Raw genomic sequence first — 15,582 nt, forward strand, 5'->3', positions numbered from 1 at the left:
TCACCGTTTCTTGTTCAAATATTTAACAGTTTAAATGGTTTATTCCGCTTCTCACACCAAATTGTTCAAATACTGGGGGAATAGTCCTTGAATTTCATAAATAGACGTCAAACTCTGCAAACAATGAATTGTAAATTCTATTAGAGAGCGACTAACAGTTATGCAAAGAAAATTACAGCGGGTTGCGTATATTGGTATTAACACAGAATTACACGATTTTATCTAGTATTGGAGTGTAATTTAAAAAAAAGTTATTTTTACAAGAACTCTCAAACATATGCAAATTTTCATACGGTACATTTACAAATACTGTACCGTAATTAGAAAAAGAAACTTTAGAAAACATAAAAAAAAATAAAATAAAATGTGCAATAATTTTAACTTAGAACCTAGGATAAAAACTGCTTTAAATTTTATAAATTGTGTCTTAGAAAACGGGAGGCAAAAACCACTCAAGCTATGCGAAGTGCTCGAACTCGTGACTTAAGATGCTATACCTCAAAAGTACTTTCTCATCATTTACCGGCTCTCAACCGATTTAATTCATAATTCATTTACCACTCTCCTCCAAAGTGAGGAATCTTAGTCTCATCTTCAATGATACTCTTACCTGGTCGGATCATATTGCAGAGATCTGTCACACGGCTTTTCTTACCTTGCGTACATTGCGGCGCTTTCAATCTTTTACGCCCCAGAACACTAGATTACTACTGGTTAGGGCATTGATTGTGCCCTTCTTCACCTATGGGTGTGAGCTGTTCTTTCGAACACACCATGACGCTCTAAATCGTCTGAGACTGGCATTTAACTCATATTTGCGTTATGTCTTTGGGCTTCGTAAATATGATCATATTTTGCATTTATCGACTCCATTCTCGGTCTTCCACTGCCCGGTTATCGCGATACCCATGTGGTGGATTTCATCTCCAGGCTTCTTTCGACTGGTAAACCGCGGTACCTCGCAGAGTTTGTGGTTGCTGGATCACCCTCCAGGTCTTCGTGTTTCCGTGTGCCCAGTTCAGGGAGTCGTTATTTCCGCAACTCCATTTTTGTGGAGGATGTCATACTCTGGAACACTTTGCCCAGAGAGCGAAAGAGGGAGCTTATCCTGAGTCATGTGGCCTCTTCAGAGTCCTAATCTACCTTACATTATTGTATTGGGCCAATTTTGTACAGAGGACAGTTTGTCCTATTTTAAATTAAATAAATTGACTTGAATTGAATTGAATTTAAAAGATAGCCTGAAATACCTTAGGAGTATTATATAACTAATTTTCGGATGAAAATTAGTTACCGGTTATGAACCGAATCATTACCGGTAATGAACTGATTGGAGCTAGTTCAGACTTTTCGAAAATTCCAAGACCTTTCCAACGAGTCTAAAAATTATACAATTCGATTGGAAAATAGTCTTTCTAGAGCCTTTTTAACCTTTGACCTTGAAGAACAGTTATTAGTATTCATTCAACGGTAGTTTTATATACGGGCGAATATTCGCCTGTTATCTCTAAATCATATCCAAAACTTAAAAAATCGCACGACGTGTTTGCAAGCTATCCTAAAAAACATAGTTTTGGAGGGTAAGAAGATGGGTGGGGTAAATGAAGGCATGTTACTGGTACTAGGAGCTTATGGGGTGTCCCCTGAAAGTTCCAAATCTCTACTTCTAAAAGTTTGAGCTAACGGCCAGATTACGCTAAAAAAAAATCAAAACCTTCAGATCTCCAAAATTCAACGCCTTAATTTTCCCCAACGCTTGATATGAAGTTAGTCACATTAGGCTTTGGATTTTATTTGGTTCTTTGGTGTCGTTTTAAGAGAATTTAATTAGCATTCTTTTGGTGAAATTCTTCTTTAAAATAATGACTTTTGAGTGAGTAATTACAAGAAGATGGAGAGCATACAAAGATTAATCGTTGGCAATTATCCCAAAATCCAAAAGCGAGCTATACTGAAATCACGAAATTGATCGGGAAGTGAACCCCACTCTACTCTTCGTAGGATTACAATTCGATTCTATAAACTCAAGACTGGCCCTCAGAATTCAGAATGAAATAGCCGAAAGCCTGAGATTCAGGACAAGAGAATGAAAAAGAAAGTGCTTGAGCTTTTCGAAAAGCAACTCAATCTTTCCAACCGTTATGTTAGCAAAAAGATGGGTACACCTTTGAGCTTGGTCCACAGAATCAAGAAAAGGAATTGTTTTATAAACCTACAAGGATCGCTGCTCCCCATCGGACCGACAAACACCGTCAAAGTGCTAAAAAAAAAAAAAGGTTGCGGAAACTCAACGATCATTTTTTCAGAGGACTTCAAGGCTTTAAGATCTTTAACCTGTCCTGAATTCCGGGAGATTGAGAAATACTAAGGAATTTTGAAGACAAATCTCAGAAAGAAGGGTCAGACAGCCGAAAACTTGCTGAATTTCGAGAAGAAGTAGAAGAAAACCATTCGATACCGTGGAGACGGGTTTGTAAAGTCCTTAATGAAGGGAATTAAGAAGAAGGTGCGAGAATTCGGCGAGCAGTCAATATTTGTTGAAGTCATGTTTGTCAATGTGTTATAAATAAATTTAGCACATTATAAGATTATATTTTTATAGCTAGTCTAATGCCTCAAAGTTTCAGAAAAGGCTATGCGTGAAATCCTTAAGGAACATAGAGGAAAAATTGAATTGTCCGAAGCTTGAGTCGTCCGAAGGTAGCGCGCTTTCCCCTACTGTTGTTAACATATGAGAGCCTTTTTTCGATGGAGAAAATTTTTCTTCGACACGCTTTATAACTCAAAATCAAGGGATTATACACCTGTCTCTGTGGAATTCGAGCAATAAAATTTACTGAAATTTTGAAATTATTTGATAAGAATCCGAATTCTTGTTTAGCTTGCTGTTCAATTTTCAAATTCATTACTGATTTGGCCTGTTATTTTCGGTAAATTAATCTATGAATGGTATGAATGTATATAAATCTATAATGTAAAACAGCAAAGCTAAATTTTCAAAATTGTGTAAAGAAAATTAAATATTGCTGGATTGATTGCATTATTGTTCTTCCTTCTGTAAACATCTAGCGTGTCAGCTTGTTGCAAAATGCATGAGGGCATTCATGAACTTTGTGGGTGTGAATGAGCCTTCTGATACTTTCCACCTCGTCCGTATGCTGTATAATCCCTATTGATGTTCTTCTGCTTTTTTTCCCCAACAAACTCGCCAAACTCGTGCAGAAAAACATACTTTAAGTCAATATTGTCTCTCTTTTCGCTTCGATATCCCGTATGATTTAGTTTTCAATTCAATTTGTTACCCAATTCAATTTTGGTATTATAATAAAATGTCAATAAAAAAGAAGGGGCCACATACGAAGCTTTTCCGCCACTGCCTGTGCTATTGGCCATATATCCGGCGAGGTTCTTTTTACCATTCCCAGACTACCATTCCTCTCCTTTTTCAACTGGAAAGTGAGGGTCGGATGCTGAACGCCAGAGAACGGATGCCGATGGATTTGAGAATGAGTTGGTGAGATGCTTTTGAAGCTGTAATGTTATACGTCAAGCGCAATAGTTGAAAATTTCATGAATTGAATTGAAAGTGCTTCCGAAAAATTATCCCTTTTCGGCTCTCCAACACCACATAACACTTCTCTGTGAGTGGAATTCAAGACATTCCTCTGCATCCCCTTCAAGCCAAAAACGGATCCAATCGTTCGGAGAAAATGCTCTTGGAGAATTTTTTTGTGTGTGGAAAATATTTGATGAATTATAGAGGATAGAAGGGGGATGCCGGATGGTGGGGTAAAAATGTAAAAATTGAACAAAGATTGAATTTCTTTCTGTGTCCCGCACCTGCCCAAAAATATTCTCCCATTTACCTTTTTCGCTCCACCGTCAAGCTTGAAAATTGTTAGTGAGACCTGTGTAAATTTACGTGCATGGTTTCGAGTGAAAAATCGACATATTCGTTCAGACAATCTCATGGAAAAGACGAGCAGATTTGTCAATATTGTGCACCATGATGAAAGAGGTTTTTCCATATGTGTGCACGCCTTTTCAATGGATCTACAAATAGAGAAGGTAATAGGAGTGTTCAAAACAACAAAAATCAAATGAAAATAGAAAATAAAGAGCATAGAAAACGTAAAATGAATGGTAAGAGTCAGATGGAAAATTTTCAAAAATTGTGAACGCGGTTTTTTTATACGAAAACAACTTTACAAAGGGGTAAACAACTTGCTAATCCTTAGAAAAAACTTTTTTTCTTCAATTAGTGGAGCTAAAAATATAATTCTAGTTTAAACATTTTATTTTATTATTCCAGTAATTCTAGCAATTAAAGAAATTTATTAATAGCAATAAAAGTATTTAAAAAAAAACAATTGAATAAAAAATATATAAAAAATAGAAATTGTTTGTCTTATTAAGAGATTCAGAGCTTAGGCTTATGCCCTAGACACACTCACGACTTAAGCCGAGAGACGACTTAGTGGAAAATAATGGAAATAAAGTTTGACCATTATTTCGAATATAGTTACGCTAAGCCGTCTCTCAGCTAATCCTGAAGTCTGTCAAGGCCCTTAGCCATATGCCTTTTTGCCTCTACACATTTTGAGAAATTTTTGTCAAAAATTGCTTTTTTTGAAGGAAATTCCCTGCAGCGTTGTAGGGGGAAACGTCAAATTTCTGTCAAAAACGCAATTTTTGACGAAAATTGCATCCAATGTGTAGACGCCTTTAAGCGCTATAATTTTTTGAAAAACAATATTTATAAGAAAACTTTTCCTTATGCTTCCTGCACATCTTTTAGATCGGTAAAATACCATGAAATCAAAATTCACGTCCCTTTCTTTCTTAAAAGATTTGCATAAGTCTGTCACACTCTTTCCGTTTCAAAATGGGACTGAACTAAATTTAATTTGGTGTGATGTTCAAAAGAAGAAAAAGAGTGCGCAAACTTATGCAACTTATACAAAAGTTTTAGGAAAGAAAGAATAAGAATTTTGACTTTATGAAATTTTCCTGGTCTACAAGGTGTGACGGAGCCATTAGCATTCATATTAAGTAGTTGACTTAGATCATGTAGATTCATTTTGAGGGCATCAAGTGGCGTCCATCCATATACCTCCATCAGCTTCTCTTCCGGCCCCAGCCTCAGCTTCAGCCGCTCCACCTTCCTCATTCATCATGTTCGCGCCGACTAGCTCGCTGCATCCTGGCCTCCATTTGGGCCCCTTATGACATTACTCTTTTACGTTTATCCCTTACGGGTTTTGTGTATTGAGCCAGCCAGTACTTCAGACTAACAAATTACTTATTATTTTTATTATTTATTGTGCTTTCACTCTAGTCCTTTTCAAATAATTTTATATTTTGCGTTTATGCGGCCACCGCCGTCTTAGCATTGAATTAAATGTTGAAAAATCAGTCCAATTGCTAGTTGTTAAAAAAAAACAAACTTTTTGGAACTGGGCTCAGGCTCTTGTACTGAAGACCGCTTCTCCAGTAGGATTTTATATCTTTCCAAGAACATTCAGTAATTTTAGAACAAAATAATATTAGTTTGTATTTACTAAATAATGAGAACGTATATCTGTTGCTCGTGTCCAAAAAGATGTAATCTTTTGAATTTAATTAAGATAATTAAGAGATTAATTTTCACTTTTAAAGACTGAATTGCCTTCAGCGATAAAAATCCTTTTTAAACCGTATTATTTAACTGGAAAAATTCTTAAGAATCTCACGTAATATTAACCTAACTCATGCCTTCCGGTTGGGCTAAAACTTTTTCCCATTCCGGATATTGACTTTCTGAATTTTTTCGTTCGGGATTTTAGTTTTCAGGATTTTGACCGGGACCCAAATCATATATATTTCAATACAAAACTTGTATTTATTTAAAAAAAAATGTATAGGGGAGACTGGGGCAAAAGTCACAAAACGGATATTTTATCTTTTTACAAACTACTCGAACGCCCCAGAAATTTCTAATTAGCGCAGTTTTATAGGAAATTTACCGCTCTACAACTTTGTGAAAGTCATTTTCTTACATTTTGTAAGAAAATACATTTATCGAGCCGTTTTATAAAACGTAATTTTGTGACCATTCTCAAAAATGCTGGGGCAAATAGTATCAGGCATGGGATGTTATCGCATTTCGTTTCGTTTTGTTACGGGATTCCGTAAATTAAAAAAAAAAAAATCCTAGATAACATATTTTCATAGGAAATTTATTCCTATACACCTTTGTAAAACACCGTTTTCTCTATCTGAACGATAAAAACGCGTTTCAAGCTATTTCAGAAAAAACACACAAAAGACTACAAATCGTTTGACCAATGCAAACAACAAGCGGCGACACATGGCATTGACGTCGTTTTTGCCGTCAGGCATGATAAATTGTTTCGGTTTTTCTTACTTTTTGCTCCATAGATTTTGTTACTTTTTACCCCAAGTGGTCATTCTTAATAAAAGGATTTATTGAGATAAAAATCTTTGAAAAATTCTAAAATAGATAGCGGCTTCGTATTCAAAGAATCCAAGTCATTTAGGAAATAATCATCAGTGTATAAATTTTGAATAATAAGTAGTTAATAATTGATATATTCTTCAAGGAAAATATTTCAAAAATAGGGCTAAAAATTTTGATATTTTTTGTTTTCTAAATTCCTTATTCGAATTCTGAGAAACATACAACATCGAAGCAGGTCTATGGAAGCTATGTATGGAAAAATATTTAAGCCGCTATCTTATTTATCTTGGAAGATACTGAATTTTGAAATTTTCGATTTGTGATTTTTTGCCCCGGTCTCCCCTATTATTCAGAATTATAGCATAACATCTCTCGACTTCATCTCGTAATTCAATTTGCATAGAATCGGATTTTTCTCACTTTAAGAATATCACTTACAATAAGGGGATGTAGGCTTATCACTCGCCTTCGTTACTCTACCCTCATGCTAATGGCAATTATGACCCAGTATCAGTGCTCAAAATGTCACCAAAAAGATGTTTTTTTTGTATATAATATAATGTTTCTGTACAAAATATATAATTTTTTAATGCTTGTTATTTTAGTTTTTGAACTTGAGCACAGTATCATTTGTTCTAGCCGTTATTTGAATTTAAAAAATTGAGCAACACTACATGCAATTATCTAACGCGGCTCACACTTCAAAGATCCATGCTTCTCCCGATAAGGCTTTCGTTTTCTGCTTGCGATCTCTCACCAGTCTCTTCCCATTTGGATCTCGCAGAGTCAAAAGCAAAATTTCATTTCTGGAAGCTATAGCAATCTTATCGGAGTGAAATTAATGGAGTAAAGTTGAAAGGACAGAAGTTATTATTCTTGAATATTAATATTATCGAAATTGTGAATTTATTATTGTGCGAAAGTATAAATAAATTAACTTTGGTGAAGGAGAAAATTATTGGTGATTTTTGTTACTTGGTAACGTGTGTTGCTGACACAGAGATCCATCCACGAGGTTCTTTTGAAGACTTTCAAACAAAGTTTTTCACCCAACAAGAACATTTGGCCTTTCATTGAGATTTCACAAAGAAGCAACAAGAGGATCAAAAATTAGCCAGTTAGCTCATCACTTGTGAGATAGGCAGAGAAAAGTAATATCTGATTGAATTGGTGGTAAGTGATTGATAATATCATATCAAACCCTTTGACATAAGCAAGGGATCGATTGATATCACATCACTCATTGTCTACCCTATTTTTTACGCTTCATTTTCATATGATCAATTTTTTATCAAAGTTTCCTCTTTCTCATTGGATTTCACAATTGTTTATTTGCTTATTAGACATTTGTTTAGTTTATTTTTGGTTATCGTAACTAATCTGCAAAATATTATTTTTTTGCGAAATTATCAGCCCCTGTTTTCCAAATGTTTTTCCACTGAATCCATTTTATATCATTGCGGGATTGAGAGAAAATGGAAAACCAGAGATTCCTGGCGAAAATCCAAAGCGGTTTTTTACTATTATTATTTCTGGTGTTGTTGCGTCCGTAAAATCGCTCATAAAATTTCCTTTGACTTTGTAACGTTCAACTGGGAAATGAAAAGATCAAAAAGCTCCAAATGATGTCGAAGGATGAAGGTTTGAGGAAAAAAAACACTCCATATCGGTCTCTGTTGCTCTGTGAATTTATGAAAATTGGACTGTAAATCGTTATACACAGGAGCTTTTACGCTCTCTCAGAAGTTATTTGTCTTCCTTCTTTGCCACCCACATTTTTCTAAAACAACCCAAAGAAAGTCATATGTTTGTTGAGAAAACTCTTTCAACAACAGTAACTATCTGGAAAGTATGTCATGGGGAAGGATCTATTTCAGTAAGTTTGATGAGAATCACAAAAAACATGAACTGAATGTCGAATTAAATTATCGTGGACATATCTTAATTTTTTAAAGAAAAAAATCTATGGAAATTGTGGTCAGTATTTTGGAAAAATTGTTCAGTAAATAAAAATTAATAATTCTGTAGATGAGAGCAGTAAAAAACAATATTTGTCAGTAAAATTTTAAATTTTTTCATTAAAAAATCATTAAACCTATAAGAAATTAGTATATGAATAAAATAATTATATTATACTAGAGAAAATAAAATATTTAAGCTTCATTTCCTTCTTGCCTAAACTTAACAAGTGATAATCGCCCCGAAAGTTCTAAACTGATCACTGATAAAATTAGTTTTACTTCACAAAATTGATTTTCTAGTTTTCTATTAGCAAAATTCGTATTATTCCGTCAAATTCTCGAACGTAACGAGTTACAACTAGCTACTGGCTACTCTCTATTCCCTTTGTTGATTTCCTGGTTAATCGGAAATTTAGCCATGGCCAAAACTAATTATTTCATACAACACTCCATTTTGTATTAATCCAACACTGAGAGAAATCCGAAAAAGTCAAATTAACATTCCGAAAATGTTAATTTTACCCTGTAGTCTTGATCCGAAAACGGTGTAAATATTACCCTCTTCAGGTATATTATGGGTTAAAGATACCCTTCTTTCATGTTGATTTTACCCTCAAAAGGTGTAAAATTAACATTAAAAAATGTTGATATATTTTTACACCGAAAAAGTGTTAAAGTTATGACGACAAAAAGTTAATCGCAGCCTCTATTTTTTCTCAGTGAACACACTTAACCCTTCTTTTAAGCAGTGTAGTAAAATTATCTTTACAAAATATATTGCCCGGTAACCAGTCAAAAACTTATCTAGTTAGACCCACGAATTTGGGCTCAGAATTAATTATTTTACTGAGAAAAGTCGAATTTTTACTGACGAAATTTGTTTTTCTTACTGTCTAAAATTGTTTTCTTTTGCTTTTTAAAATCCATTTTTAATTACAACATTTTGATTGTATTACATTCCAAATTCGATTCTTGAAAGACCAAAATTGCTGATTATGGCTCCGGCACACTTTTTAGATCGGGAAAATTCCATGAAATCAAAATTCACATCTTCTTTCTCACACGTTACGCATGTATCTGACTTATTCTTTTGCACTCCAAATTTGATTAAACTAAATTAAAATTGATTTGATATTTAAATGAAGAAGAAGAGTTCGAAACAGTAAGATAGACATATGCAAAACGTGTGACCGTGTGAGAAAAAAAGGGATGTGAATTTCGACTTCATGAAATTTTCCTGATCTAAAAGGTGTGCTGGAGCCATTAAAAACGATTTTATAATAGTCAAAATTGATTTTCTAGTGGGCACAATCAATTTTTTACTGATCAAAATTAACTTTCAACCGGTAAAAATTAATAGCTACTTAAAATTTTTAACTGACATGTAAGTTTTAAATTAAACAATATATAATATATATTATGAATGACTAATTACAAATTCCTACTTACCGATTTTATTTCATTTTTTTATTGATCAATTTTGTGTTTTTTAGTGACCAAATTTGAATTTTTTACTTACCATTTTTAACAAAATACTGATCAATTTGCTGTAACCTCTTTTAAGTTCAAATTTTCCATACTTTATAAGCTGTATAAAACAAAATCAATCAATCTCGTGAATTTGGGCATTCCGCAAATTCGATACGTATTGTCACCCCTTTCATCAAATTTTAATAAATTATTCCAGATTAACTAAGTATAAATAAATTATTCAATTAACTAAGTGTAATATAAAATGTATACATTTTATATTATAAAATGCAATGGTGTATGTTTTTCTTGGTATTTCACATCTTTTATAAAAGCACATGAACTTTCTTTATTTTTCTCCTTCTTATCTTTATTTACTTTATTCTGACTTTCTTAATTTCTTTATTTTTTTTGCTTTCCTTTTTTAAGTTTTGTCATACCAAAAGTAAGTTTGTAAGAAAGGAAACACCCTATGTTTTCTTTGTCAATAAAATTGATTTTAATTGAATTGAATTAAATGCAAACACAGTGCATTTTTTACTCATCCTAAACTTTTCATTAAGTTAAAATAATAAAGATACGATCAAAAACATATTGGCCTAATTCTGTTATTGGTGTAGATAGGAATACATCTGAAGCAAGAATTGTGGGTGGATTGACTTTAGATATGGATTCTTAGCTATCGCTCTAACCCCTGATCCCTGATGAGACCTCTACGCCTTTTTCTAGCAACATGGGTATTGGATTTCATCATCGTGAAAAATTTACATCTACCAACAGATGCCCAGTTTTTTTTTACTTTTTAATTTTTGATTTTGTTGGTTTTTTGTTTCAATATAAGAGAGTTCAAAGAGATGTACACCATTTGGAAGTGATACGGGAAATATTTAAAATATTCAACACAAATTATTCCTCAATCTTCTTTCAATCTCTATCTTCTCATTGCTATGGAATGTATCGCAAAAATATTGAACAGAATCGAACTAGGATTCTACTTGGTGCACTAAATTGGTATTGTTCTCATGAAAATTATTTGTTTTTTATTCACGGATAAGATAAGAAGTCTACATGTTTATGGAATTAAGTGCAGTGTTTTTAATGTTTATTGTGGTAAAGCTTTATTGGAAAAGTATACAAAATTAATTATTTAGTGACATAGCCCCTTAAGATAAATTGCTCTAGATCTGCAAGGCCGCCAGTCGCCTTATCGACTTGACTTTTTTTTTAGCAAAACTGTGAAAATCTAAAACTCATTTGTTTAGCAATTTTATTATCTTGTAACTGATATCGGGACCTTTTTAGAAAATTGTATAGACCGGTCTAGGTCAAGAGGTTGCCTAGATACTAAAGTATAGGCTACCACGCGATTTAGTTGTGTTGTGTACCAGATTTTAGGCAGATCATGCCTAGAGGATACTTCATGGTTTTTAGAAAGGGGTAAGTGTCGTACCCTGGTTGATCTTAAATTTAACCTCTCATGAGTCAAGTTGAACTTGTGTTAAATCATCGAATGAGTGAAATAGCATTATGAAACTGTCCCGCTTACGTAATTATCACTTACCTCTACACAAAATTTCCAAAATACTTCCTGTTTTAATCGAATAAATAAAGGATTCCGATAGGTTAAACCCTATGTAGCTTTAGTTTCCTCTCTGCCGTCGAAATCTTTAGCCAAACCTGGTTCAGTATTATTAAAAACAGAAGCGCTATTTTTCGCTAAAACCATTCTAATGTCTGATTCTAAAAAATTCAAAAGAGTTAAAAAACACAATTGAATTTTTAATTTTAACAGAATTAAAATTTCAACCATAGGTTTCAAGTACACCCCTGGGAATATGGTAGCATCGCATGAGGCAGTCAGCTGGGATGTTGATCATCTCGCGAGCGACCCTTGATCAGACAGTGTCTGTTGGGTGCATAATGGAATGTCCAGCCAATAAGTGTGTGGTATTGTGATTGAACCAAAGTGATTCTGTTGGATGCTCAATGGGCAAGTGAGGCAAACTAGGGTAAGGATGCAGTGTCTGTTGATCCTTTTCACCATCATCCTATGGATGGGAGCAACGTTTGCCCGCTATTCACCTGTACTCATGGACAACAGCCTCCATACAGAAGACATTGATGACATCATAAGTTGCCCTAGTTGTCAACACAATCTCCACAGTGATGATCTCCTTCAACTCAGAATAGAGTTTGTCAAGAATCAAATATTGCAGAAGTTGCGTCTTAAAGAGAGACCAAATGTATCACGTAGTTCTTTGCCTATGCCCATCATTGAGGGTATCATCATCAACAAAGATCAACTAGAAGACAGTGAAAATTCTTTAAATAGAAAGCATAGAGATGACTACTATGGCAAAACTACACAGAAGATAATTTTTTTAGATGAAGGTGAGAATTTAAAAAATAATCTTAGATCTTTAATCCAATTAATTCGATTTTGTTAAAGTTAAATGTTATGAACAAACCGGTTGTAATAGACTGATAGTTTGATTCTATCTCTTCCTTTAATAGATCATCGACTGTGCAGCCGAGATGCCCAATGTTTCTCCTTCCAGATTCCGAGTGACGTTCATGCCGATGAAGTAGAATCGGCCAATCTCTGGCTGTATAAACTACCAGATCCCATGGATTCCCATAATCAGACATTTGTCATCAGTGAATTGGCTCACTGGGATCCAGCTAGAAAATTTCCCAAACGCAGCCCTCTGGCCATCCATGAGACACCTGTGGGAGAAGGCTGGGTTCGGGTTGGTCTTCAATGGGCAACACGTCGTTGGGTTGAACATCGTGAATGGCGCCATGTTCTCCATGTTTCTTGCAAGACATGCTCAGGTGCATCAGTTGTAGCTGGTAGTGTGCCCCGGCAACCCTTTATTGTGGTTGATGTGAGCTCAAACGGGGGCGGAAAGCGGGTTAGACGAAATATTAACTGTAGCGCGGGAGTTACGGATTGTTGCCGTGAGAGGCTGTATGTGAACTTTGCTGATATCGAATGGGATGACTGGATCATCTACCCACCAGGCTATCATGCTTACTTTTGCCGCGGATCCTGTACATCCGTGGCCACAATTGCCCAGGGATCCCAACATAATTATGTTCTCAGAGTAAGTTTAAATATTTCTTTCTAAGTATTTAAAAAACGTGTTTTTTCATCAAACTCTATGGAAATCCATTATTTGATTTTTTTTAAATTGAGAAATCAACTGATAATAGCATTTATTGAATTTTCTAATTATATAAGACGTCCCTGAAGATAAACATTTTTTTTGCCATAAATCAATGAAGTGAAGAGAAAAATTAATTGAGGAAAAAAGGGTTTGTGTTTAACCTATGAATATTTATTAATGCCTTTGATTTATCTTTTTTTTCGTCACTAGAGGGCATTTTTTGTAAAACAACTGCCTATTTACATTTTATTTTTTTTACATATATTTTTCATATTTCGATAAAATTTTTAAAAAGAATGTAATTTGAATTTATGATCAAATATCACGCTATCTTCGCTAATCCTCTGAAAAACAAGAATTCTTTGTCAGTAAAACAAGAGAATGAGTAACCCCTCGAAAGTTTTTTTTAATAGTTTTACTTTCAACTTTTATGTTATTTATACAATTTCCTTCTTTTCATGTTTTAACTCCATCAGAAATACATGATGCGCAATTATCAACAATCTCGAACTCTCCGGATGACAACGTGCTGCACAGCCACAGAATTTTCAGCCTTGCAGCTTTTCTATCTGGACAGCAACAATACGGCCACCCAAAAGGTTTTGCCTAATATGATTGTGGAGGGATGTGGATGTATGTAGAGTACCTTGTGCTCTCTTACCCCTAAATCTAATTTACTATGTATTTAATGTCGCACAAAAAATTACTTTTGTTTTGAAAAATGTTTTCGAAACGAAATGTGAGGGTAGGTCAGATGACTACAGCTAGGTTTCACTTATTCTCACAAAAAATTCAAAAACATACTTACAAAACATAAGATATTGTGCGTTGCTCGCAATAATGTAAAATAAAGAGATTATATTTATTGTTAGAAAAAAAAACAACTAAACTGTCGTTATTTTTATCAATTCCTAATTCTAAATTTTGCAATTCTTACAACGTAAAAACGTAAAATAAAGGTTATGTTAATTACACTTAAGGCGACGTCCATAGGATGTCTTGGAAAAATTTAAGCTTTGTTCTTGAAGCCAGAGTCCGAGAAAATATTCTTAATTGTTACCTGCATATACCTATACCTTCCTTTTGATTTAAAGTCCACATAGACTCAGGCGTACCCTTGAGAATATCTAGCTTGTAAACGAGAATGGGCAAAAATGTGTGGGAGCTGGTCCAACATATCACTGGAAATCGGAATTAACAAATTTTGCAGGTATTTGGAAAATAATTTAAAAAGTTACCAATATCCAAGTTAAAAAGACCTATCATTATTTAGAATATTATCAATATTCTTTTGAAAATTACTTTTTTTACTTTATTTCTTGAAAACGATTTATTAGATCCAAATGAAATTCATCTCAATATTTATGTACGTTCTAAGCTTTAAACATATACAGTAAAGTCTTCCGAATCCGAACGCTAGTATGAATGATATTTCTAATCTCCCAAATACAAATACAAAAACCTCCAAAATGCAAAATTTATATGAGATTAAACTCTCCTTTATATCAAATACCCTTATTTCCACACAAATCTTCGTTATTACATATTTCCTTTCATTTAAAAAAAAATCAGGAAGTAGCAGAGGAATATGATTTTCAACCATCCGAAACACAAATTTTTTAACATAACCCTGTATTCAACATTTTGAATTCAACCGTCACGTCGCATCCTTCAAATTTGAGAGATTTAGATTTCAGAAAATTTTACTGTATTTTTAGATTGAACCTGTGACTGCTTCCTCTGGTAGCTCTCCATTCAAATTACTTGCTCCTTAAAGACATTGAGCATTCAGTGCAACAAAATTTGAACTTTTTTGTATGATGAAATACAATCGGTATTTTCAAAGTCTTTGGACTCCCTTGGATATACCTGACAAAGAAACTTATAATCAATCATGTCAAATTTCTTATATATTTAAATTTGAAGATTTTTATGTAATTGACAAAATATTAAGTGAAATTTGCCATTTTTCGTAAAAACGGTTGTTTGTAAGTTTTCGATAAAAGACGAATTCTCACATTTTAATTTTACCAAATTCCTCAATTTTACTTTTTACGCCAATATCACCATGCCGAACAAAAAACTAAGTTATACCACAGTGGAAGTCCAATATGTGATATTAAGAGAAAGATGCGAGACGAAGTAATTCCACTGACGACTGATTTATATCGATCATGTCTTTTCATCTCTCTCTCTCTCTATCGATCGATGTATATCCATATCGAAATTTTTTAATTGTGTTTCTTATCAATCATCCTCGTCACTACTTTATTTCTACATGAAAACCCTAACAACTGGTGTTTCTTAATTTTTTGTTGTTAAAGAATAATTTCTATAGCCGGACTCAAGGAACATTTTCGTAAAATAAGTTCTATCCCTATCTCTTGATTTTCTCTATGATTTTTCTGATTTTTGTCATAAATCCTTTTAAATTCTTTAATTCTACAGTAAAGACTACCTATAACATGTTTTCTTCTTTACGAAAATACTTTCCTTCGAAAAGGGGATAGGGTTACTTAAG

The 15,582-nt window shown here is 33.7% G+C and overlaps 1 protein-coding gene across 1 annotated transcript; it reads left to right on the plus strand.

Moving 5' to 3' along the window:
- Positions 1 to 7,218: 7,218 nt before the first annotated feature.
- Positions 7,219 to 13,942, plus strand: LOC129802330 (inhibin beta B chain). Its single transcript, XM_055848064.1, has 4 exons — positions 7,219 to 7,633; positions 11,704 to 12,282; positions 12,406 to 12,998; positions 13,538 to 13,942. Exons 2-4 carry the CDS (start codon positions 11,871 to 11,873, stop codon positions 13,700 to 13,702), a joined length of 1,170 nt encoding a protein of 389 aa, XP_055704039.1. The 5' UTR covers positions 7,219 to 7,633; positions 11,704 to 11,870; the 3' UTR covers positions 13,703 to 13,942.
- The last annotated feature ends 1,640 nt before the right edge of the window (positions 13,943 to 15,582 follow it).

This window comes from Phlebotomus papatasi, chromosome 2, assembly GCF_024763615.1.
Source record: "Phlebotomus papatasi isolate M1 chromosome 2, Ppap_2.1, whole genome shotgun sequence".
Classification (NCBI taxonomy): Eukaryota; Metazoa; Arthropoda; class Insecta; order Diptera; family Psychodidae; genus Phlebotomus; species Phlebotomus papatasi.